Below are 25394 nucleotides of genomic sequence, written 5' to 3'. Positions count from 1 at the left end.
CCAGACCCATTGCAAGATGCTGTACTCTGTCGTCAACCCTAAGCCATTCCAGCCTGTCAAAGTGCAGGGGTGAGGTGGGTTCGGGGAGTGAGGCAAGTATAGTATATAATATGAAAAACTATTAGCCTATTACACTATATTATAGCCTAGCACTACTCGTCACTGAGTACAATTATATTACAGTAATATATTTAAAGTAATTAACTCGTTACCGCCCAACACTGCGCAGCACAGCAGACGCACTTAACTTCAGCCAATAATATACTTCGTCGTACTAAACCGTGTGTCGCATAGCGGCCATGGCGTACTGGAGCTTACAGATCGGCTATATTCATTAAACATAAAGCGTAATGGTATGCGTGAAACATTGCGTCTTCAAATTCGATAAACCAGCTCGCTATGGTTTACTGATAGACTAAACAAAAAAAAGGGTTTAGGTGTTTTAACAATATCAAACACTTCGAGTTTAATTTGAAACTCTCGAGAATTTTAAGTCAAGATCTGTATTAAAAAGGGTCCACTTGGTTACCAACTCTCCATCATTAAGGCTAACGTCTTAAACCACCGATCTAGATGTTTAGCACCATTTAATAGATCATTTAATTACCGTATCAAACATTTTAGTCGCGTGGACAGTTCAATTGAATCAACAAGTTAAAACCCTTATATGGTGGGAATATTGACAGTAGGCTACCTCAGGGTCCCTGCTGCGCTCCACGGGTGAACACACGGCCGACTTCAAGACGATCAACGCCGCTAGAGTCAACCTCCATGTCGGCCTGATGAAGTTACAGTCACCGCCGGTCCGCCGCCGCCGGTCCTCCGGTGGTCCATGGAGCTCCATGGTTGTTGGTGGTGCGACAGTAACATATCACATCACGTCGCAGATATTCGCAGATAGAACTTCCACTTATCTACCTTTTATTTATTTTTACTTAATTTAAAGGCTACAGCTGCAGGCTAATTAACTGAGCGGATATAGCGATAGCCTAGTACCATTATTTATTTGAATGTATAATTCGTTTCCAAGTGGTCAAAGCAGCAGAGCCGTTCCTTCACTATAAAGAGCACTGTAGTCAAGTGAGAGACATCTCACCTCTCCATCCATATCCACCCCAACATAGAGAAACTTAGAGACAAGCCAGTTACATTAGTGGTGGAGGGAGGGAGTTTTGTGGGGCCGTCGCCGCCCACATCTGTGCTGGCCTACTACATGAAATGCTGAAGGCAAAATACCAGCAGAGCAGTGTTGTTTTCGAAAAATGTTCGACTACCTTTTTCCACTGACGAAAACTAAATGGAAAATAAATAAAAACTAAGCTATGATGACTAAAACTAATACTAAATATACCGACGATTTCGTCAACAAATCTAGACTAGACTAAACTGTTAGGAAGAGACTAGTGGACAAGATATCCAGTATAAGTCATTTTACAATTGGTTGCTGCGACACGTTGTGAGCTTGTAGATCGGAAAGTGTAAAATCAGCCAATACAACGCCATCAAGGCCCGCCAAAATACATTTTAGTCGACTGAAATCTTGATATTTAGTAGACTAAAACTACATTAACACTTGCTGTAAAAAAACAGCAGCAGTCAAAGCATTTCCGTCCCTTACACTCACTCAAGCCTCGGTACCCAGGCTTTTATTGTCGCTCACTCACCACCACCAGGCCTGCCGGCTGTAGCTCTGAAGTGCAAATCTTGTTCCATTTCTATAAGTGCCACTTCATTAGGATTAGGATACCTCCCAGGCATTTGGTTTAGCATTGCCTTGCATTTACCGGTACATACTTTTATATTTGTACTTTTTGTAGTGTTAAATGATAGATAATTCACAAAAATACAATTACATTGAACAGTCAGATAATGTAGTTTAAGCAATACAAAAGTTGCATAGAAGACCACTCTTCAAATGCTGAAACCGTAATATTAAAATTTTGTGTTTTCATAATTGAACACCTTTACTTGGTTATACGTCACACGAAACGAAAGATTGTTTTTCAAACATCCAGGAATGGCAGATCTACAATCTTACGAGTCACTTCATGACGTGTTGTTTTTTTTGGGGGGAAAGTAAAATGCAATTTCTTTGTATATTTAAGCTAAAAGTTACCGTGATGAAGGTCTGCGACCAAAACGTTGTTCCATTTCCATTCAAGCTTTTAATTTCTTTTTTGCATCTGAAGAAGAGTAAAAAGGAGTAAAAAAAAGAAAAAAAAGACAGACACCCAGAGTAAAGATCACAACAGTTTTAATATCTTGAAAAAAAGAAACAAAAAACAATCCCTCCCAAACCGCAAGTAAAACATCGTTCTTACAAAACAACGGCTACGAACTCTAGAAGCTCACAGAAAAAAAATATATAACACCACCAACCAGGACTTTTAAGATTCAGAGAAACGCATGATGATGTACAAATAAAAATGAACAAAAGACAAAAAAAAAAAAAAAACGAACGAACAACATTCGACCCCCAGTACAGACAAACAAACTGCCAATCAGCCCAAAAGTCCCCCGTTTTTCCATTCACAGTAGCTGTGCACATCCTTTCGTGGCCAAAAGGCCGACCAGAGGGCCATCTGATCTGATCCACAGGATGCGTTGGCAATGAAAGGTATGCAAATCAGAGTCTCCATATTTCCCCCTCCCTCCCTCCCACCACCCCCCTAATAACGACCCCTGGGCTGGAATGGTGTTCTGTCCGGTCAGCTGAATGGATCTCGTCCTCCTTTAGTATGGCCGGTCTCTTCTGTCTTCTCTATGGTCACCTCTGTTGGAGAGGGGGCAGATGAGGAACATCATGAAGCCTTTTGATTTACAGCCCAGTTCAATGAGACCAAGAACACGTGGAATAAAGCCAAAAGAAAAAGAAAATCTCTTGCTAAAAATGGGATGTTTTACCTGAGATCAGATTCTAAAATAGTCTTCTACATCTTAACAGTTTTCTGAAAAATCTATGTTTCGTCGTTCATCGATAAAAAAAAAAATAGCAGACCTACAAGCTCGTAGCGTGCCACTCGGTGGCACGCTATGAGCTTGTAGGCGTGCTTGTAGGCGAAACATTCATGTTTCTGGATTCATGCTTCTAAACTTCACTTCAAATACTTGTCCTAAAATAGCAATCTACAAGCTCACATCATGACACGGTGTGTTGTGAGCTTGTAGATCGCCTATTTGTGCAGTATAGTGTCAGTGGTTAAAGATACGTTTGCGTTTTACAGACAAAGCATCCAAAAACATGTTTTTTTAACCCATTCTGAACGGGCACCCATTTTGGATCAGCATCATGTTATGCTTTAGCTATTGAAAAATAGCAGATCTACAAGATCATATCGCGCCACCGAGTGGCGCGATACGAGCTTGTAGGTCTGCTATTTTTGAAAGAATCGAAAAACTACTGACATTTCTACAATCTGATCTCAGGTCAGAATGGGTTAATCAGACCAGTGTGTGTCCAGTGGAAAACTCGTATGAATTTGATCTCAGGTCAGAATGGGTTAATAAATCTTTAGGCCTATCAATATTATTCATATCTTAATTTCTGTTATGTAAGCTCAACTGGTAGCTTCTAGGAACGGCACTCGATGCACTTCATGTATGTAACTAATCTTATTGAAGTATTGCTTTCTGTATTTATTTTATTTTACCATATTGTTGTTATTATGTACAATGTGCAACTAAACTAAACTATGGATATGAACAGCTTTAAGTTTTTTTTTCTTTCTCCCTTTTAACCAAAAATGCATTCCTGGACTGACCGTATTTGCATGACACTTAAAATCGAACAACTCTTAAGCGGTACATTTGAGAGCCATGGCATTCATTTAACCCATTTAGACCCGAGGATTATTCTAAAAATATATATATTGTAAATTCTCAAGTTTTCTGAAAGACCTATGTTTATGTCAGTCGTTCTCAAACATTTTCATGTCAAGGACTCCCAAAAATATATGCATTTGGCCGCGGAGGCGCAGACCCCCATCTGAAAAATATATAGTTCCAGGGACCCTCCAGAAGCAAAGATAAGAGTGAAAAAACATTCATCTTGAAAGAATATATTCAAAGATTTTCACGACTTTTCGCTATGAGCTTGTAGATCTGCTATTTTTCAATAGCTAACGTATAACGATGCTTAAAAACGCCAAAAGGGATTCCCGTCCAGAATGGGTTTAAAATCTACCAACTCTAAGCGGAACATTTGAGAGCCAGGACTAGACTGCATTCATTTCAGATGATCCTGAAGTTCTGTCAATTCTTAGGTCAATGTGCCCTCTAGTGGACACAAGTCAAAAATACATGTGACCGGTACCCAGTGATCCATATACCACATAATATGCTAGTCTTATTTTGGGGAGGGAACCCTTTTGTGTTTAAGGCATTACGTTATACTTTAACGTAGCACGCCACAGAGTGCCACGCTACGAGCTTGTAGGTCTGCTATCTTTGAAAAATCGTGAAAATGTGTCGCAAAATTGGAATATATATCCTTTCAGAGCGAACATTTTTAACTCAAATCTTTGGTCCCTGGAACATCATATTTTGAGATGGGTGGTTGGAGGCCAAATACATATAATTCTAGGAGTCCACTGACATAGAAACATGAGCTTTATCAGAAAACTGTCATGATTTAGAAGACATTGTGTATAATCGCCCTCAGATCTAAATGGGTTCAACCAGTGGTCCTTGAGGAGGTTCCAACCAAAATGACTCTTATAGATCTCAACAGCATATAAAGGAAACCAAAATGTAGACCAAATAGTTAGTGGTCCATTTGGTTTAATTTTACACTCTTGAGAGTAATGTCATGGTTCAACATCTAGATTACGGTATGTTACAATAAGTCTACACAATTAGAGAATGTAGAATAGTTATTTTGTTTGCCCGTTATCTCTCCCTGTGGTACCAACGTCAATACAACATGGAATTGTGAAAACAAAATCTTATCATATCAGACAAAATATTCTATGTTTTGGGTCGGCGAGGCTAAATGTCATCAGGTGGTCACGTGGCTCAAATGCTGAATACATAATGGACGTCGACATGTAAAGGGTTTGAAAACCACTGTCTTAAAACGACCCCCGTTTGAATCCAACCTGGGGCACTGTACTGTCCCCGCTCACCCCTGACTGTTCATTGTCTTGTGTGTCGCAGACAGTTCACTAGACTGTCCTAATCTGAATAAAGCAGAGATTGCCCAAAACATAATACATTTGAACTTTGCCAATGAGACCAAAATGCAGCCGTCAAAAATGTGTTAAGCATGTCCTTCCTCTTCAGTACATGATATCTTTTTTCTTTTAGATATTTTTTTTTTTGCGGCTTACGCCTTTTATTGATTTTTGAAGGGACAGACAGTAGGCTGACAGGAAACGGGAGAGAGATGGGGGGATGACATGCAGTAAAGGCCGTGTCGGGTCCGGTAGTCGAACCCGCGGCACACTGCGACTGGATTACCAGTCCGGTGCCCAGACCGTTACGCTACGGCCTGGGCCCAGTACATGATATCTATATGGAACAGATCACTTTCTCTCTCCGGGCAGCAGAAGGAGAAGTTGATAACGTTTTGGTCTACTCGGGTGAAATATGTAATCCACCAAGCTCATTGATAACCTCAAACTAGACAAAGCAGAAGCTAAATGGCAGTCAATAATATTTTAGTAGCCTAGACACAATCTATGTTGATATTACAGGTAGGCTGGTAACCAAAATCACACACACACCAAGTCTTAATCATGTATGAGTCTTAGTTTATTTTATTTTAATGTAACTTCTTAAAATAAAAGAGTATTGTATTTTAGCTTCTATGTACAGAACTTCTCACATTCAAATTGTCAATTAGTTTTTTTTGTCGTTTTTGTAGTTTGAAGAATCATAAAAACCCTTGGACAACCTTAGAAATGTAATTTGAAAGAAATGTAATACAATTGCAGATATCCTAAAAACAAGAAAAAAGCATGTGCTCTTCAACTCACCGTCCTCCCATTTTGTATCCTCCTCCTCCTCCGTAGCCCCCGCGGTCTCCCCCGCGGTCTCCCCCACGGAACCCTCCACGGCCCCTGAAGCCTCCTCCGCCTCGGTCCCCTCCGTACCCACCTCGACCGCCACGGTCTGACGGGACAAAAACAAGGACATTCTTTAGGAGGCCGCAATTTAAGGATTAATCACAGACACACACACACACAAAGTTTAACCCATTTTGACCTGGGAACGATTCTACAAATGTTTTCTAAATCCTGACAGTTTTCGGAAAAACCCAATGTCAAGTCGTTCTCCAACATTTTCATGTCAGCTATGAGCTTGTAGATATGCTACTTTTTCAATAGCTAAAGTGAAACGTAATGCTTAAAACACCAAAAGGGGGAACCCCCCCCCCCAAACGTGCATCAGTCTACCGCTGTCCGAGACAGGGATAAAAGTCGGTCTAATAAAATATAAAACATGGCAAAATAATAGCAGCGCACGCCAATGGTGTGCACCAAAGTTGCCTTTACCAAATGTGTGTGCCAACTCATGCTTCATGGATGGAAGCAGCTTTTGAAGTTATGTTGCATTATATTGCTAGTCTGGCCTGCCCAATCAATTCAAATAGGCCATACTCATATCTTGAACTTACTGTAGGGCTTGACTTTACCAGTCACATGGCGCATAGCAGCAGTGTGTTAAAGTTAATAACCCCAGAGGAAGACATTTCTAGGCATGTAGCCTTCAGTAGTCCATTATGCACTTGACTAGCATAGCAAGCCTGCTGCGTTGTGCCTGCTTCGGTCATGTCATTCACATCACCATAAATGTGTTCTCGGTCATTTCCTCGCATTTCTAGTTTACCGGTATTTAAATAATGTCATGCACCATGTGTCCAGTGCATAGGCTACTGCAGGCCTGGTTTGACTAGATTTAGAAGACATGTTGATGCTCTTGCTACTGAAACGATCATTAATTTATATGGAAAAATCCTGTTTCTTTTTAAACATGCATCTCAATGGTGGGAGAAGGACAGCTTGCCCCGTCTCCTCGCTGCCTGCCAACGTGCCTATTGGACAAGGACGGGTTGGGGAGGGACTTAGCGAAAGGGCTAATTGAGTCATGTGGAAGCACTTATTTGTATAAAACACTTGTTGCCACCGTTACATTCATACTGTGGTTGTCCAGAGCATTAAAGTGTGCACATAACATAACAGTGTGACGTTGTCCGGTAGGGGTCTAACTCTATATCTGTTATCAGTGAATGCACTCATGAAACATCTTTTACTATATTTTAGTTATGAAGCCATGTTCATGAGGTCATGAACATGGTCCAACTTCCTTCCTGGACTACAAAGTCACACCTCCATGCAGCCTCCTCCCTCTCCACAAGGAGGGGGAAGTGCACTGAAGCGTTATGGGCATCGTAGGAATTCAGCGATCCAGTCAAACACACAGATTTCACAGCAAATTTAAAATTGTGCTACTGTTCTCTATACTACAAATACTATTAACAATAACATTGAGTGACTGCAGTGTGTTAGCTCACACATTATGACATGCACAGAACATGGACTCCAGAGTTCAGAGGGTTAAATCAAGCAGGTGACAGTGATTGACACGTACCTCCTCCTCCTCCACCGCTGTCCCCGGGTTTGGGCGCGCCACACTTGTTGCATTCATACCGCCGTGCGAAGTTCATGTTGCCGCATGAGCTGAGGAAGGAAAGGCCAAGAGAGACCGAGTGTGAGCACCATGCATCACACTTTAGTACTAAAAAGAGACTGAGCAGCAGTCACATTTTATTACTAATGCCAAATGTCAGATTTCAGGAGCGGACATCTCTGAAAATGACAAACGTATATAGGAAAAGACACACTTATATGGTTTAGTTAGTGTCCTCGACTTATCCCATACCAATTTACAATTTAGGCATTTATCATAATACCTGTAAAATTAAACTATGAGTATACACTATAGAATGCTATGTCTACATAAAATGCTATGCAAGTTACATAAGTTTAGTCTTTGCATACGCCTGTAAGGTCATCGAGGCTAGTTCAAGTGCTAGTGCGAGTGAGTCTGCAGTTCTGATTGCTATGAGGAGTCAATTCCATAGTTTTGGAGCCAGAAGGGAGAAGAGTCTGGGACACGTGGAGCGTTCATTATCCAGGATGTGTTTTAGTGCCAAAGGCAGGGTCTTAAGTTTCTCAATGAAAGAGTAGGGAGACCACCTCCTCTCTAACCACTTGCAAATTTTGCTGGCAAAAAAAACAACAGTGGGGTCAGGGTTGTGTTGAATGAATCCCTCATACCTGTTGGGGCATGGCCAGTCTCCTCCCTTCACGTCAAAGTTAGGCCCTCCTCCGCCTCCACGTCCTCGTCCTCCAAAACCTGACACGGCAAGAACAGACATCATATACCTGGGAGCAACCATTACATAATCGCCCAATCGCAGTCATTATTGGAGATAATGGTAATTTTTTTTTGCATAATCGTCAAACGTTTCCATGTTGAAAAATGCCCATACGTGTTTAACAAAAATACCAGAACTACAAGCTTAACACGTCACGTCACATAATCAACTATTTCTGCCATTTTGTACATTTTATTTGTCACATGTGTCCTGTGCAATTTGTGATTACAAAGCCTGAAAAGGCAAACTGAAATACGCATTGAAACGTTCCAATGTTCAATGCAAAGAAATTATTTGTGTCAGACATCCTGTTAGTCAGACCTGCATGGCCGGTTAACATAGGGTTTTCAGAAAACGTAGGAGTTTAGGTCTAAATGGGTTAAGACTCACCCGTGGTTTAGGTTAGGGATAGTTCAGAATTATGGGAGGTCGGAATAATGACATGCGACAAGGGACAAGGGCCCTGTAACTTGTACTTTTGTAGAAGGGGCACAAACTAATATTGTTTATGCAGTTTGCTTTTATTGAATAATTGAACATGTACGCCGTAATATGATTTGGGTGTGTTCTAAATAAAAGTGTTTGACGTTTGTTATCGTGTAAATCCAATTATAGTAAACTAATACTATTATACTAAAAAGGATAAAGATGAAAGGGAAATGATACCCATTTCCCAGTATAATAATGTTTCAAGTTTACACATACAAATAAATTACGTTAATCAGTACACTGCAGATCAAACGGCAGGGACAAATTAAGAAATTGGTCAAATTTGGTCTTCCGGGTCTCAGAGACGCGATACATTTTGCACAGAGGAAGGCGAGGCGTTACCATCGGCAGGTCTAGAGATGGACGTAGTTTAGACCAGTGTTTTTGGCAGCAAATTTAGATTTTAGTTTGTCACATTTTAGCTTAGTTTTCATTTAGTTTCCATGTGGAAAAAAGGTAGTCGACGAACATTTTTCTTTTCGAGTTTTAGACACGTACCTCCGCCGCCTCCTCCTCCTCCTCCTCCTCTTCCTCCACCTCCTCCTCTTCCTCCACCCCCTCCTGATGATCCTCCTCCTCTCTGTGTGAACTCTGCTCTCCGGGTGGCAAAAGACACTTTGATGGCTTTGCCTTGGAACTCCTTGCCTAGAAACGCAAATTACATTTTGCTTTGACATTCATTCAAGTTTTATTTATTCTCGAAATTACACAGAGTAATCAAACTCATTTTCGGTGTAGTAGAGTAATACAAATACAAATCAAAGTAAATCAGAAGATGAGGAAAATAAAAACAACGAATACAATACAAGGTATAATTACATAGGTTTACAAATAAAAAGCTATCTATTACCAAGGATTTAAAAAGTAATTGATAAATTATCTATCTATTACCAAGGATTTAAAACGATGCAAGGGTTCCAATGTGGTCAATTTTAAATGTCTTTTGTAGGTCACATAGTTTGTGACGTGATGACATTTTATTTTTAACCACTCAAGCCACACTTGCAATGGAATTGTTATTTTGACGTCAATACCTCATCAATCCGGCATGGCATTGTGGACACAATCTTATCCAACGATAAACAAAATATTCTTTAGTTTTGGGTCCGAGGCTAAATGTCATCTAATGGTGGTTCTGTGGCTCAAAATGCAGAAAAGAAATGGACCTTGACAGCCACTGTACGAGTCAACTCTTACCATCAAACCATTCAATGGCAGCTTTGGCGGACGGCGGGTCTTCATAAGAGACGGTAGCCTCTCCTTTTAGCCGTCCGGTGGCCTTGTCGGAGTACAGGTTGATCATGAGCAAGCCTGTCTTCTTGTTCACCTACAACAGAGAGAGATCAGTCCTTAAAGTGTGCTACAACTTACAATCAGTGTTGATTTCGTCGACTAAAACTATGAAAAATGTCGACTGCCTTTTTTCACTGACGAAAACTAAATGGAAACTAAATAAAATCTCAGCTATGGTGACTACGGTAAATATATTGACAATTTCGTCAAATAAAAACTAGACTAAAATGTTAGGAAGGGACTAGTGGACAAGAGATCCAGTATCAAGTCATTTTACACTTTAATTTTAAATATATCATCATATTATGCCAATATATGGCAAGTATATGCAGAATATAGCCTATGCTGCATAATTATATTATGCCACATTCAGGTTCATACATGTGCATAAATAGGAAATGTATGTCTATATAGCTTATGCAATTCATATTTCCATGTGAGGGAGTGTGTCAGCTAGGTCAGGAGGTAACAGGGGGTTGCACGGCCAAAAAGGTTTGGGAAACCGCTGGGCTAGAGTAGCGTGCGCCATGCGGTGGCTAGAGCACAATGGATTCAGAAAAGCTAAAGCGCACCTTGATCACACCGATCTGTTTGAAGTAGTCGCCCACTTGCTGCGTCGTGACCTCCTCCGACAGTCCTTGAACGAAGATGGTGTTGTTGTCGGAGTTGTCCTCGCTGTTTCCGCTGCCGCCGCCGCCCCCGGCTGTGGACGATGACGGGATCCATCAGGGAGAGACAAACGTTAGAGATATGTGTATATATATATATATACCTGCAACCTCGCGATAGACACGGATCACGATATAGAGGCCACGATATATATCAATATACATGGATTACACGTCGATTCCAAATAATTACCCTCATTTAGACCCCATAGTTCCGCGTTATGAGCTTGTAGGTCTGCTCCGAGTGCCGCGCTACGAGCTTGTAGGTCTGCTATTTTTGAAGAATCGTGAAAATGTGTGCAAACCTTTGATTATATATTCTTTCACAGTGAACGTTTTGATTATATATTCTTTCACAGTGAACGTTTTTATCTAAAATCTTTGCTTCTGGGAGAGTCCCTGGAACATCATATTTGGAGATGGGGGGGCGGCGGCCCCCCCATCTCCAAATACAGATAATTCGGCCAAATACAGATAATTCGGCCAAATACAGATAATTCTGGGGGTCCTTGACATGAAAAATGTTGAGCACCACTGACAAACAGGATTTTCAGAAAACTGTCATGATTTTAGAAGACATTTGTACAATCTGTTCTCAGGTCTAAGACGGGTTAAATGAGCCTCTCTAGCATTAAGTTAACCACACCCACACCTTCATATAGGGTCCAAAGCCCCAAAAAGTCAAGAGCGAGGATTCTTACCCGGTTCATCCCTTGAGCTGTAGTCTCGAGAGCCTGTAACACAGCAGAGTAGAGAGAATGGAGGGGGAAACCGTGAGCAAAGGAATCCAACACCGCATGCAGTGGTCCATACACACAAACACATTAACTCATTCAACCACGATTCCTACAAATGTGATGCATAATAAAAGCTACTTTTCTTTTGTGTTAAAAAAAAAAAAAAAAAAGGATCTCATTCAACCAAGTCCATGTTTGTTTTTACAGTTTCCCTGCGGTGTGTTTCGAGACGGTTGCATCACATACCAACACCTTATTGCAACAAGGACAGAAATAGCTGGGTTTTTTCCCCCTTTGTTTGGAGTTTAGATAGAAAAATAAAAAAACCACCAGAATGTCTCCAGGTCTAGAATGTTTTACCTTTTTATGTTTTACCGTCTTCACATCAGGCACGCGCACACACGCACGCGCACACACACACACACACACACACACGCACACAAACACACACCCTTCCTCCTCTGGCATTTAAACATTCAACCCATGTCTTCATGCAACAGTACCATATTATTTTACAACTCAACCTCCATTGTTCTTTTTACCATATTCTGAAGACCATTTATAAGAGATCCTGTTAACAGGTGGACTTCCCTTGGGATTCGAACTTGAAAATGGTGGCATTCACTTTTGTTTAGTTTCCCCCCCGCTTCCCACCATCCCTCCTCTCTTGATCCCCCTTCTCCCTCCCTAGTTTTCCTTTCATTCTTCCCTTTTCCTAAAAATCTAATCCTCTCCTCCTCCTCCTCCTCCTCCCCAACCGAGACAGTTCTGATGCTCGTCACTTACCACCGAAATTTTTGTAGCCACCTCGGTCACCACCTCTGCAGAGGAAAAATTGGAGATATTGATGGCTTTTCCTTTGTGTCCAATAACAACCGGGAGCTCATAGCTCCCCTACATCACCATCATCATCACAGAGTCATGTCGCGACGTACTGCGACAGACTACGGCAGAGAAACGCCTCCTCCTCTCTCTCTCTGGCGAGGGGAGTGCGTTACGTCTTGGGGACCGTGCAGCTCAGTGGACAAGACGACAGACTTGGACGTCTCCGGGCTCAACGGACGGAAGCCAGGCTCGGGAGTAGAGACGCATGATATAATCAATCTGTATAGCGTTATCGAAATTATCGGTCTCAATATAATCCAGATTATTGTTAATTTTCGTTAATGGCTTTGTACTCGCAGAGCAGCAAGCCTGCCTCAGCTGATAGTGGGGCTTACCATCTATCAAAAAAATTCAAGTTCAATATGAATATAATAATGTAATTTATCGGCATCGGACGATATGCAAATAATCTGAGATTGGATGTCGTTCATAATTCCAAAATCGTGCATCTCTACTCGGGAGGGAGAACACCCAGTTATCGTTATCGTGTCACTGAATCTTTACACAATTTTGATAGTTTTTTGGTTAGATTTTTTTTGTTTTAACCACTTAAACCCTATGTTACTTAGTTGACTGGAGCACCCCATGGGTCTATGCTAGGCCTGCTCCTGTATATATATTTTTTGGCGTACACTTAAATATTTTCTCAGAAAACAGCACCATCTACAAGCTCGCAGGGCACCGTTGACGCCACGCGAGCTTGTACATCTGCCATTTTCACAGAGAAGGAACGATAGGGTTCAAGTGGTAGGGTCAGATTGGATACCAAAAAAAAAGGAAATATATAATATAAAATATAACAGTAAACAGCCGAGTTGCCAAGTCAACGCCGTTGATTAAATTTTGAGGTAAAAACACAAAAATGGGCCAAATTAGCATTAATGGGTCTGTGTCACTCGACAAGCGCTCTTCCAGCGAGTGCACCATGTGAACGGTCCTTTTACTGAGGTCCAAGTTTTATGTCAATCACTTTGACACCTGTAGTATAAAACGCACATCCATGTTAACATCAAATATAACAACACTTTGAATGAAACCTGTTGAATGTGATGCAGCTCAGTCAGAATGTGGGCTCCAGTTCAAGTGCATTGGGTATTTTTTTTCCAAGAAGGAGGTCATTTCAAAGGTTTGAGGGAAAAAAACAAAACGGAAAAATAGACCAAAAAAGAAAATTCAGGGGTGTATTGCTTGCTGCATAGTAAGTCATTTACAAACATCTGGCCAGTGGAAATCAAAACGTTTGCAGCCAGACAGAGCAGTCATGATGTGGCATTTAAATCCAGACATTTGATGATCTATTAACCTAAGGTTTTCCTATGTGCCTGAAAAAAAAGTGACTAAATTGCATGGCCTTTCCTTTCACCCGTATAGTAAGTAATACTAAATTAAAAAAGTCACTTAAGCCCCATTTTCAGTAGTGAAAAAGACTTGAGGAAATGGCTTCAAAAGAGTGCTCATACCAAGGAACGCTGAGGTCTCGTCAAGCAGTCTGGCTTCTAAACACCAGCGGGCCCATTTATATACAATTAACTTTAGTTAGAGCTCTCTCCCAACACCCCACCCCCCATCCAAAACAAAATGGCCAATCTACTTCCTACCCACCCGCTTCGAATGTTATCAACCGATAATCACCAGTAGGTTAATTACCGAATGCAATCGAGCCACTAGGCTTGCCTTCAGCCTACTGTCTGCAATTAGGAAACATAGAAGTGGAATTACTGTTGCCGAAGAAAGAACATTGTGAAACTGACTTACGTGGCCGGTTAAGACTGATATGAGGTTAGGGGAGACTTCTGTGGCCGGTTAAGACTGATATGAGGTTAGGGGAGACTTCTGTGGCCGGTTAAGACTGATATGAGGTTAGGGGAGACTTACGTGGCCGGTTAAGACTGATATGAGGTTAGGGGAAACTAACACTTACGTGGCCTGTTAAGACTGAGGTTCAGGGTTTCTAATAGTCAGACAACGCGACAAATACCACGTCGGGCGTCTCTGCGTGTCCTAATCGCAGCCAGTCGGCTCCAGGCCAAACCTGCTGGCTCAATTTTATTTGAGTGACAAGTAAACCCTCTGGTGATTTTCATTGGAATCCGCTATCCTAAACTACACAGGCAGGGATTCGTGAATCAAGAGCAGGGGACCCTGTCCGACGGGGCCTAGAGAACTCCTGGTTCAACACGCATTGTACCGTTTGTTGTCCCATCTGAGGGCTCTGCTGATGCAGTTAAATACCAGTGGGTTGGTCCTCCTCAGTGAAGCACGCTTCAAGCTCTTTCAAAAAACACATCAACCGTCTCTCAAAAGAGAGAGAACCCATTATACTGGAAATGTACATGCATGTTGTTGGGTGGGTGTCCATTGAACAAGTGTTTGATTCAGAGACAGTTCTAAATGAGTCGGGTAGAAATTAGGGCTGCCACGATTACACATTCACGTTGACGATTAACTGTCACCCGAGTTGAAGTGATTAATGATTTTGGCGTTGGAAATGGGGACATTTCATTTGAATAGAAATTACATTTGTTTGCCTTTTAGACTTCGTAATGGAAAAGTGCACAGGGCAGATATGACAAATGAAATATACCAAGAAATTACTGTCATTTTTCAGAATTGTATACTTTAAAATGGGTAAAAAATTGCCATCTACTACTCTTTGCTTTTGGGGGGGGGGGGGGGCGGGGGGGGGGCGGGTTGAACATCTTTCAACACGGAAACGGATCATGACCAAATAATTGCAATATCTCAAATAGTTGCAATTAAGACGATTATGAAAATAATAATTGCGACAGCCCTAGAATAGTAATTAAGAAATGTGAATGAAGACAGGTGAGGAACTGGCACGGGGCTTTATGGTCGGCCTATAGAGCTTAGCAGTGTGGGCCCACTGGAAAATCTGCCATTCATTTTTCCCCCATATAGATTTACAAATGTATATCAATTATTTGAAAAGCTTTGAATCTGTGAAATGTAATGAAAAAACATTTATTACGTCCGGGACTGTTAAACGAGTTCATTGAGATTAATTAATTACAGAAACATCATGTTAAACTATTTTACACTTGCTGAAAATAGCCGATCTACAACTTTTTTTATTTGTTGACAAAATTGTTAATATATTTAGTCTTAGACTAATTTTAGTCATCATTGCTTAGTTTTCATTTAGTCTCCATTTAGTTTTAGTCAGTAAAAAAAGGCAGTCGAACATTTTTCGTCTTAGTCGACAAAATCAACACTGCCGTTGAGATTACTTTGCTTGTACCCTTGGATGGGAAATAAGTTTAAAAGGTTATACGACGGAAGCGTGGATAAACACAGTTGTGTGCAGATTATGCAATAGTAGAATTTAACATGTCACCGCAGCACGTCAAGCCTCCTTAGGATCAGCTAGCGTTGGAGCTAACGATCGTCTAGCTATATGGTCCATAGCGTTAGGCGGAGTTCTCTTTAACACTATTGCACTTTTAGTGTTGGGAGTTCTTAAAGGAGAATTCCATGCTAGAAGGCTTTCTTACCTTTATTTGTAGTCGTTACGTCCCAACCAAAGAGGTCCAGGTGTTATTTTGTGCAAAAGTGCATTATTGGCCATTTCCCCTACCATAAGCCCTCAATTAATTGAATGGGGCATTGGGGAGTTGCACCCATTTTGCTTATTTCCATCGCTCAAAAATCAATTTTACTTTACTACTTATTTCGATGGAAATAAGCACATATGGGGAAATATCCAATAATGCACTTTTGCACAAAATAACACCTGGACCTCTTTGGTGGGGACGTAACAACTACAAATAGGTAAGAAATCCTTCAAGCATGGAATTCTCTTTTAACACTATGGTACATTCGATCCTTTCCCCAATCCACTCTCACTCAAATGCTGCGCTCACACGGGCAGACGCAACGACGAATGGGAGTATAATTTGGAGCAGCTACATGCATCATTCTTTGGATCGTCATGTCGCTGGCTTCCATTAACAATGAATGCTCAATGGTAGAATGTATCTTTGTGTCTCCCCGTGTTTAATGGTCAGGGTTTCCACTGTTCTGAAATGTGCTTGCTGCCCCAACCTTGTGGAATGCACTTCCCAAAACTCTCAGACATGCCACCACCCATCAAACCCACCTCTTCAATGTTGCTTTCCCCAGCTATCTCATTCCACTGTTTTACTTGATTCCTTATAGTCTTAAGTGTTTTTTAACCCAATAGTTATTTTGTTTAGTTCTCATGTCCCCCTTCTAAAGCATCTTTAGGCACTCAGAAAAGCGCTATATAAATTTGAGATATTATTATTAGTAGTAGTACTTAAGCAAAACAGTTTTATCACTTAAACTTATGTAGTCACTATGCATTGATTCAATCATATACCAAAATCCATTTGAAAAACAATTCTCACTGTTCCCAGATAGAATATTGATATGCAATTAAAATGTGATTAATCGAGATAAATTAATCGAGCAGTTGAGACAAATAACAGTCTAATTAATTAGATTACATTTTTTAAATCGAGACCCAGCCTAGCATTTATTAAATGTAGTATATCATACATTTAATTAAATTATTATTTTTCCTTCACAGAATCAAAGGTTTAATGGTCACGATTCACCAGCATCCTGGACGGCTTGATTCTAGGCTTAGAATAATTGATATAAATATTTGTGTACATCTAAATCACTATGGGGAAGAAAATAATTCTGTGGGTCTAGAAAACCACGCCCACTGCTATGCTCTACATGGGGGATGAGGGATGGATGGGTACATTCATGCAAAGGGGGAGGGGAGGGAGGCTTATATAAGTGACGTCTAGGGTGTGTTTGGGGGGTACCTCAGGGAGGGGGGGGGGGCTGGGGGGGCAGTGGCGCTCTGCAACTTACCCCATAGGAGGTCCGCCGCCTCTTCCCCCGCGGTCATACCCGCTACTGCGCTCGTAGCCGCCGCCGCCGCCGCCACCTCCGCGATCCCCGCCGCCGTAGCTACGCTCTCCGTATCCTCCTCCTCCTCCTCCTCCTCCTCCGCCGTAGCTGCTGCCTCCGCGGTCTCCTCCGCCTCCGCGGTCTCCTCCTCTCCCCCGGCCTCCTCCTCCTCCTCTGTAGCCACCTCCTCCTCCTCCTCCCTCCGAGCGATCCGAGTCGTCTCGGCTGCCGTACCGGCTGCCTCCCCGGCCGCCACCGCCACTCTCGCCTTCTTCGCCGTCAACGCAGACAGAACGTAACACACTTTAGATACCGTGCTGCGATGCGTATCGCAGACAGAACACACACACTTTAGATACCGTGCTGCGATGCGTATCGCAGACAGAACACACACACACACACTTTAGATACCGTGACTAGTGCTGCACACGTAAAAAAGGAAATGGTGATCTAGATTCAGACACTTGTGACAGTCTACATTTGCACATGAAGCACGCAGCACTAGTTGCCCTCATGCTTTTGCTTCAAGGATTAATATAAATTACGCATTGCAGCTGTAAACATTATGGTTTTACTACAGTGGGTTTTAACCAGTGGTCCATGGGGGGGGGGGGGGGGGGGGGGGTTCCAGGTGGTCCCCAAAATGGAGAGTTGATAACCAAAGGGACCATTACAGATCTTTAACTCTTGAGAGCATCAAATGAAACCAAATTGACCCATAAGAGTAGAATTATTGTTTAACATCTGCAGTACTCATAAGAAGTAAATTACAATTAAAATAATGTAGAATTAGTGTTATTTTGGTCCACTTCTGCCCAGTTATCTCTACTAATGGTACCAACATCACATCAATACAGCATGGAATTGTGGACACCTTATCCAACGATAATGAAATATTCTTTCGTTTCTGGGTCTGAGGGGCTATAAATGTGTCGAATACATAATGGAACTTGATGTGAAGAGGGTTGAAACCAGGGGGGCAGTCAGCCAGATATTTCGTGAAGCCTCATTTGAAATCGGTAGTTCATATAATGGCCTGTTGTGGCGCTGGACTGGACCCAAAAAGCCCCATAGCTCCATAGAGGCCCATGTATTTTGGCCCAACTTCACCTAGACTGTATTACCTTAATAAACATGGTCATGAATACTTTCTTCTTCCAGTTACTAGTTTAAAGTCTCATTTCTAATGTCATAATATTCTTTTTGGAAAATTATGGTCCCATTAATTAAAAAAATGACCATAAAGAAAGAAAACCATCGCGTATGCTCTGAGGGGCGTGGCTACCGTTACAGTCTATGATCGGGATTCCCCTCCTACTCGAGTCAAAATAAAAACCAACAGAGAAGAAAGGGGGAAGTCCCGCCTCGTTGTCTGGGCAGCCAATGGCCAGCTGGTCCAAAACGGAGCCAGCCAATGGCCAGCTGGTACCAAACGGATCTAGAAAGATGGCGATTTACAGTGCAGGAATAACAGGCTTCATTTTACGTTCATGTTAGACCCGGCGAACGCTTTGTCCATATTTTTTACAGTCTATGGTTGAAACCCACTAGGTTGAGTACTTTTCTCAACCCATTTTGGGCGGGAACCCATTTTGGTGTTAGCATCATGTTGTGCTTTAGCTATTGAAAAATAGCAGATCTACAAGCTCATAGCGCGCCAGCTTGTAGGTCTGCTATTTTTTTAAACTGTCAGGATTTAAGACATTTTTAGAATCTGATCTCAGGTCAAAATGCATTAAAGAACCACCATTCTTCTGTGTGTTAGAATCTGATCTCAGGTCAGAATGGGTTAACAATCAGACCACTACAGAATTCTCACCCTCGCTCCTCCTCCCTCCATAGCCACCGCCGCCTCCACCACCACCACCGCCGCCGCCGCCACCGCTAGCGTCTTGTGACTGACCGCCGTAGGAGCCCTGCTGACCATAAGAACCACTGCCCGGCTGCTGGCCGTACGACGCACCGGACCCCAGTCCTCCTGGCTGTCCGAAAGACGCAGGCTTGTCACCATACCTAGACAAAAAGAAAAGAGCAGGGATTAGTGTCCCGTTGGCCGTATAGGACTAGTCTTCCACTGGCCGTTAAGAGGTCAGCCAATCATGAAAGTCTCACTGGTAGACCACGTGACTAGAAGTAATCTTCATAATCAATACAACGGTGGAAATAAAACGTCCTACAAGCAAACATTAAACCAACCCATTTAGGCCTGGAACTCCATTTGTGTCCTTTTAGCTTTTAACGACTTTAACCCAGTCAGCAGGGGAACCCCTTGGTGTTTTAAAGCATTATGTTATACATTAGCTATTGGAAAAATAGTAGCTTTACAAGCTCGTAGCACAGCACTTAGATCTGCTATTTGAAAAATGGTGGCGCAAATCTTGAATATATATTCTTTCAGAGCAAACGTTTTTAATTCAAATCTTTGCTTCTGGGGGGGGGGGGGGGGGGGTCCCTGGAAAAACATATTTTCTGATGGGGGTCGGCAGCCAATTATATATATTTTTGGGGGTCCTTGACATGAAAATGTTTTGAGAACTGCCGCCAAACGGTCATGATTTAGAAGACATTTTGTAGAATCTGGTCCACAGGTCATATATATTATATATATCAATACAACGGGGGGGGGGGGGGAAACGCCCTACAAGCAAACATTTAATCCACCCATGTGAAAGCAGGAAGCAAGCACTGGAAGGATTTTACTCTTTTTTTTAACTAAATCAACTACAGTGGATATAATATATGAACAGCTATGTCGACTGCATTTTCAGACATTTCGGTTAATTGCATAAGTTCTTAAAGGATTCCCATCATAAAGATCACACGTCGGCCCCTTCAGTCCGGTATTAATATGAAATAAATCCTAGTCCTCAGACAGTCTAATCCTCTTTCCATTTTCATGTAGAAACCGTTAAGGGGAAGAAATCCTGTTTTTCTTGGGAGTAAACAGCAAATCAAAGTCTTTGTGATATGTAGGGCTGTCACGATCATCACATGGTACAAAAAAATGTAAAAAAATAAATACATTTGTTTGGCTTTTAAAGGCAAATTAACTAAGACATTGACATATTTAATAACGTTATACTTGTTTTTAATAGCTTGCAGCGTGTTGTGAGCTTGTAGATCTGCAGTTTACACTATTTTCAGAGAATGTTTTCCAACGTGGAAACGATTATGCAAAAAAAACAGCGATTGGGTGGTTTAGTGGTTATTGTTTAATGATTGTGACAAGGCCACGTGATCTTACTAGAGATGTCCCCATACTGTATAGGGAAAGTATCGGTATAGGCACTTATTTGTCACATCGGGTCATATCGGTATTGGTGAATATGCCAGTCTAACCACTGATACGACACAGGGGTAAGACGTTGACACTATGGCAGCTAAATAAAATGTTGGGGCATGTGGAGTTTGCTTCTGACTTGCCCAAACTGCAAGTGCACATGTTGAGTGAGGAGTCTGTTATAAACACAACACAAGATATATATATAGCTAGATAGCTATAAACACAACATGAGATCACAACACTGGTATCGGTATTCGGTATCGGCTAACAGACATTGTGGTATCGGGACGGCCCTAGATCTTACCCAACGGGATCTTGAGCGGCAGGCGGCTGTCCATAACTGTCGTATGCCGGCTGGCTTCCATATGCTGCCGGTGGTGGTGGCTGGCTGTAACTATCTGTGACGACAAACAACAAATGACATTTAAAAAGCTTCCATATTATGCTACCGGTGGAGGCTGGCTGTTAACGACAGACAATGACATTTTTTTACATACTGATACACACAGGGTCACGATTACAAATTTGATTAAATTGTGTTTTATTTACGTTACCATTTGTATTTCTGTTTGCGTTTTAAACTTCGTAATCACAGATTGCACAGGGCAGATATGACAAAGAAAAACCCTGACATTTAATATTTTCCTTTAAAAAAACTGAAAAGTAGAGGGGGAAAAAAAAGGGGGAAAAAAGGGATCCCGCACACGTCTTCACTTGCAGAATTAGATTTATTGAACAACGTTCCGGTCGTTCAAAAAAGGAAACTGTACAAAAATAGCGGAAATAGTCGATTTACAAGCTTACAACAGCTCACAAAATGACCTGTTGTAAGCTTGTAGATCTGCTATTTCTGCCTTTTTTTTTTAAATAGATTTGCTTTTATCTCAAATAATTGTGACAGGCCTAGTATAGTAACAGTCCACAACCTATCTAAACCAACAGGACATGTCTGCTAAAACTTAAGTAGGCCAGCAGATGAGATGACGTATCGTACCCGTTTGTCCTCCTCCTCCTCCATAGCCAGCAGCAGCACCACCGTAGCCCTGACCTCCTCCGTAAGAGCTGCCTCCGTTACCTTGACCGTAACCCTGGGTGTGGGGGGGGGGGGGAAGCACCAAGGACACTTAACACAATTTTGACCTTGGACGTGTATACACGTCTTTTCTAATCTAATCGCAGGTGGCCTTGTTTGGCGCATGCATGTGCGCTGCCATTCACTTCCTTGTTTATGGCTCAGAAAGAATGGCTCGTATCTCCTAATCTAGGGAACTCTCTGTGGTTTCCACCAGAAGGACAATATTCATTTCTGACTTCAGCATGACTCGTTTGGAATATAAACGCTTCTAGAGACTTTAGGTGTAAGATTATGCCCCCCTGTTTTTGGAGGGAACGGAAGGGGGGTCCTTTCAGAGTCAAATCTGCCACATCTGCTGGCACATTAGCACGTATATTTTAAAATATGCTGGCAGCATCCATTGTGTTTTAACAGGCCATATTTATTCAAAACGGACTGCTCTACATCGAGTATGGAAGGGGAGAGCTATTACTAGGGATACAACACACCTGTTACACAGCCAATACCATCTATTTATTCTATTACCATCAGGGTCGACGGTACACAGTACCTTCTCTGCAGGCTAGGGCTTCAAGATAGTTTGTTCCCATAAGTATTTATGAATAAGGACTTATTGTGTATGTGCTTTTTGTATCCTGATGACTGCTTGGCACAAAACAAATTTCCAAAATAAAGTATCTAGTAGCCACAAGCTAAACAGGAGATTGGTAGTGAATACATTGTGAAGATGTGTTACCTGTCCAGTCGGCGGACTGCCATACGATCCGTAACTATAATAAGATAAAAGAAAAAGTTCACATTAGAACCAAAATGTCACGCATTTATATTGTCCTATTTTGTCATCAAAATATTGGGTCAGGATTCGACACAAACAAGAAAAACCATCGCCATGAATTCAAGGCTTCATTTGGTGTGTGATGATTAATAGAAAAGACATGTTTTGGGTGAACTGCTCTTTAACCCATTCTGACCTGAGATCAGATTCATACGAGGTTTCCGCCGGACACACACTGGTCTGATGAACCCATTCTGACCTGAGATCAGATTCTAGAAATGTCAGTCGCTCTTCGATTTTTCAAAAATAGCAGACCTACAAGCTCGTATCGCACCACTCGGTGGCGCGATATGAGCTTGTAGATCTGCTATTTTTAAATAGCTAAAGCATAACATGATGCCGACACCAAAATGGGTGCCCGGTCAGAATGGGTTAAGACATGACCACTTATACATTTTTATATTTGGTGTAATAATAATTAATCATAATACCTTTGTGCCGCACCGGGCTGACCGTAGCCCGAATCTGTAAAAAAGAAAAAAGAATTGGAGATGTTCTGATGAATTGGAGAGAAAAAAATGCAGGACCCCAATGTAAACAAGTCTTAGTGCTTTTCTTTTCTGGGTTTATCCTCTTAGCAGCAGACACATTGTAATTGCTTTCCTCAAAATGTGCTTATTTATTCGACAAACTATTGAACGTTCACCATTTCAATCCGATTATTATTAGGCTTTGGATTAGCTCTGCTCCATAGCGTTAGGAGTTATGCTTCTAATTCAGTGGATTTCAACCCTTTTCATATCAAGGACCGTGATGTTTGGGCATTTGAGCCACGGACGACCATTTGATGAGATTTAGCCTCTCAGACCCGGCCCAAACTAAAGACTTTTGCGTCATTTTCATCTTAGGTGGTTATACTTATAATGCCTCTCGGGCGTCTCCCTAGAGAGGTCCTCGAGGCACGTCCCACTGGGAGGAGACCCCGGAGACCAAGGCGCAGATGGAGGGATTACATCGACTCACTGGCCTTGGACCATCTCGGGATCCCCCAGGAGGAAGTTACTAATGTTGCTATGGAGAGGAATGTCTGGAGCTCTGATTGGGCCGTTGCCCCGCGACCGGACCACGGATAAGCGGTTGAAGATGGATGGGATCAGATTCCATGCTGTATATTGATGCCGATACCATATAGGAGAGATAACAGGCCAACTTTGATCACAAACTAACTAACTGTGTAGACTTCTTGTAAATTAAGCAATGCAGATCATTTAACAATGATTTTTTTTAATCTTCTTTAGTGTAACGTGAAACCAAATTGACACTTACGGGTCCACTCCATTTGGTTTCATTGTACACTCTCAAGAGTTAAAAGATCTAATAAAGGGTCCATTTGGTTACATCCTTTAGCTGGGGAACCACCTGGAACTCCCTCAAGGTCCACTGGTGGTCCTCAGACCACTGGTAGAAAACCACTGTTTTAAGTCTATGGACCATGAGAAGAAAATTACTCAAAATCACAAATGTGTGTGGATGGCGAATGGTATTAAACCCTCAAACAGTCAGGCCCGATGACCTCTTTGTTGGTATGGTAATCTATCTCTCTCTCTCACACACACACACACACACTTAATGCTGGGAAGTAGGTTAGCCCGTTAAGCTTTAGTTATGCTCGCTTGACCTAAAAGCTCTGCCTGCATTATTAGAGCTTGTAGATCTGTTCTTTTTTTCCACGGAAAGAAGCGACACCGTTGTACTAGGAAGTACAGAAAAACAAAACGAGGCCTCCGTGAAATGAATCACCACGCCGTGCGTGTGCGGCAAAAAAATGGCGGTGGATTTCCACCACCGTCCGGGGTTTGGACTAATACCTGGATCACAAAACACAAATGAAATATATATAAACGCGTAATATACGTTGACAGAGTTGAGAGCAAAACAACAACAAATTCCGCACCCCCGACAGGTTACATCTAACCAAAATTAATATCAATGTTTTGTATTCTCTTAGTCTTATTTGTTCTAATCATGTCTTAGATAGATAACATAAGTATTCTCATGTTGTAGATCTTATATTTTGTTTATTTGTAATACACCAATCATGTAAAAATGGGGGGGGGGGGGTTCTATATCCCTTGTATATAACCATGTTCTAAATGTTTTTATTATAACTTACAGGTTGAGGCCTCGTATAAATTAGCCCTTAGGTTTCTTGCCTTGTCCTAGCACTTTCCCCTCATATGTTTGTTATGTTTCATTGTATTTTTATACGGTGCTCAATAAAAACCGAATCAAATCTAATCTAACGGATCTCTGTAACTCACATTCCGGACAAACAACAAAAGAACGAAATAAAGCCGGCCGGCCGGGGTCACATCATCACAGGCAGGCAGGCTAGCACCACCACCAACAAAGATCAGCTAGCATGTTAGCGTAGCATGTTATCACGCGTCTAACGTCGGTTAGCCAAGAAGTAAAGCTCAAAACAAAAACAAACAGCCTCCGTCGCAGTCATTATAATTAGCGGAACATGTATAATTACATTGACGTCTATATAAATATGTCATACATTAAGCTATGCTATAAATGCAACGAACGCGCTCGCGCTGCGTTCCACGACATAGCCCGAGCCCTGGTGGTAGCGTGGCCTCGCTCGCTAAGCTAATGGCTGTTGATGCCATTTCACGCATGCACAACAATAACACATATTACCTGAAATATGTGCGTATAATATATATATAAATAACTTGGGTGGCAAATATAGAAATATATCTTCTTACCAGAAGCCATTCTGCTTCTTCTGTCGATTTAAAAACAACAAGAAGTTATTTCTTTTTTTCCCTCCTCTGCAACACACACTGGAGTGGATTAAAATGGTTGTATCGTTGAGGAAACACACAGCAGCGA

The 25394-nt window shown here is 41.8% G+C and overlaps 2 protein-coding genes across 2 annotated transcripts in view; both read right to left on the bottom strand.

Annotated features, from left to right (window-relative positions):
* Nucleotides 1-984, bottom strand: part of mmp28 (matrix metallopeptidase 28) — a 38624-nt gene extending 37640 nt beyond the window's left edge. Inside the window, exon 1 of the mRNA XM_083772943.1 lies at nucleotides 695-984. Within this exon, the coding sequence (XP_083629069.1) occupies nucleotides 695-844 (150 nt within the window). The 5' untranslated portion in view covers nucleotides 845-984. The remainder of the gene's footprint in view (nucleotides 1-694) is intronic.
* A 1253-nt stretch (nucleotides 985-2237) lies between these two features.
* On the bottom strand, nucleotides 2238-25394 carry taf15 (TAF15 RNA polymerase II, TATA box binding protein (TBP)-associated factor). The gene is made up of 17 exons (XM_083773115.1): nucleotides 25268-25394; nucleotides 22982-23015; nucleotides 22452-22485; nucleotides 21635-21728; nucleotides 20945-21038; nucleotides 19178-19370; nucleotides 17542-17638; nucleotides 17319-17502; nucleotides 12354-12388; nucleotides 11532-11564; nucleotides 10735-10865; nucleotides 10067-10196; nucleotides 9368-9514; nucleotides 8280-8358; nucleotides 7591-7679; nucleotides 5976-6111; nucleotides 2238-2773 (listed from the first exon to the last, which is right to left on the bottom strand). The coding sequence occupies exons 1-17, from the start codon at nucleotides 25275-25277 to the stop codon at nucleotides 2734-2736; spliced, it is 1560 nt and encodes a 519-aa protein (XP_083629241.1). The 5' UTR covers nucleotides 25278-25394; the 3' UTR covers nucleotides 2238-2733.

This window comes from Protomyctophum parallelum (genome assembly GCF_964188405.1).
Source record: "Protomyctophum parallelum genome assembly, chromosome: 9".
Lineage (NCBI taxonomy): Eukaryota > Metazoa > Chordata > Actinopteri > Myctophiformes > Myctophidae > Protomyctophum > Protomyctophum parallelum.
This window is presented reverse-complemented; position numbering and strand designations above follow the sequence as displayed.

What these genes read in the sequence shown, in the direction of transcription:
- taf15 (XM_083773115.1), bottom strand. An exon ending in GCCGCTCAAGATCCCGTTGG is followed by an intron (nt 19,371 to 20,944) that starts GTAAGATCTAGG and finishes CTTTTTGTCTAG; the next exon opens with GTATGGTGACAAGCCTGCGT. An exon ending in ATGGAGGGAGGAGGAGCGAG is followed by an intron (nt 17,639 to 19,177) that starts GGTGAGAATTCT and finishes TCTGTCTGCGTT; the next exon opens with GACGGCGAAGAAGGCGAGAG.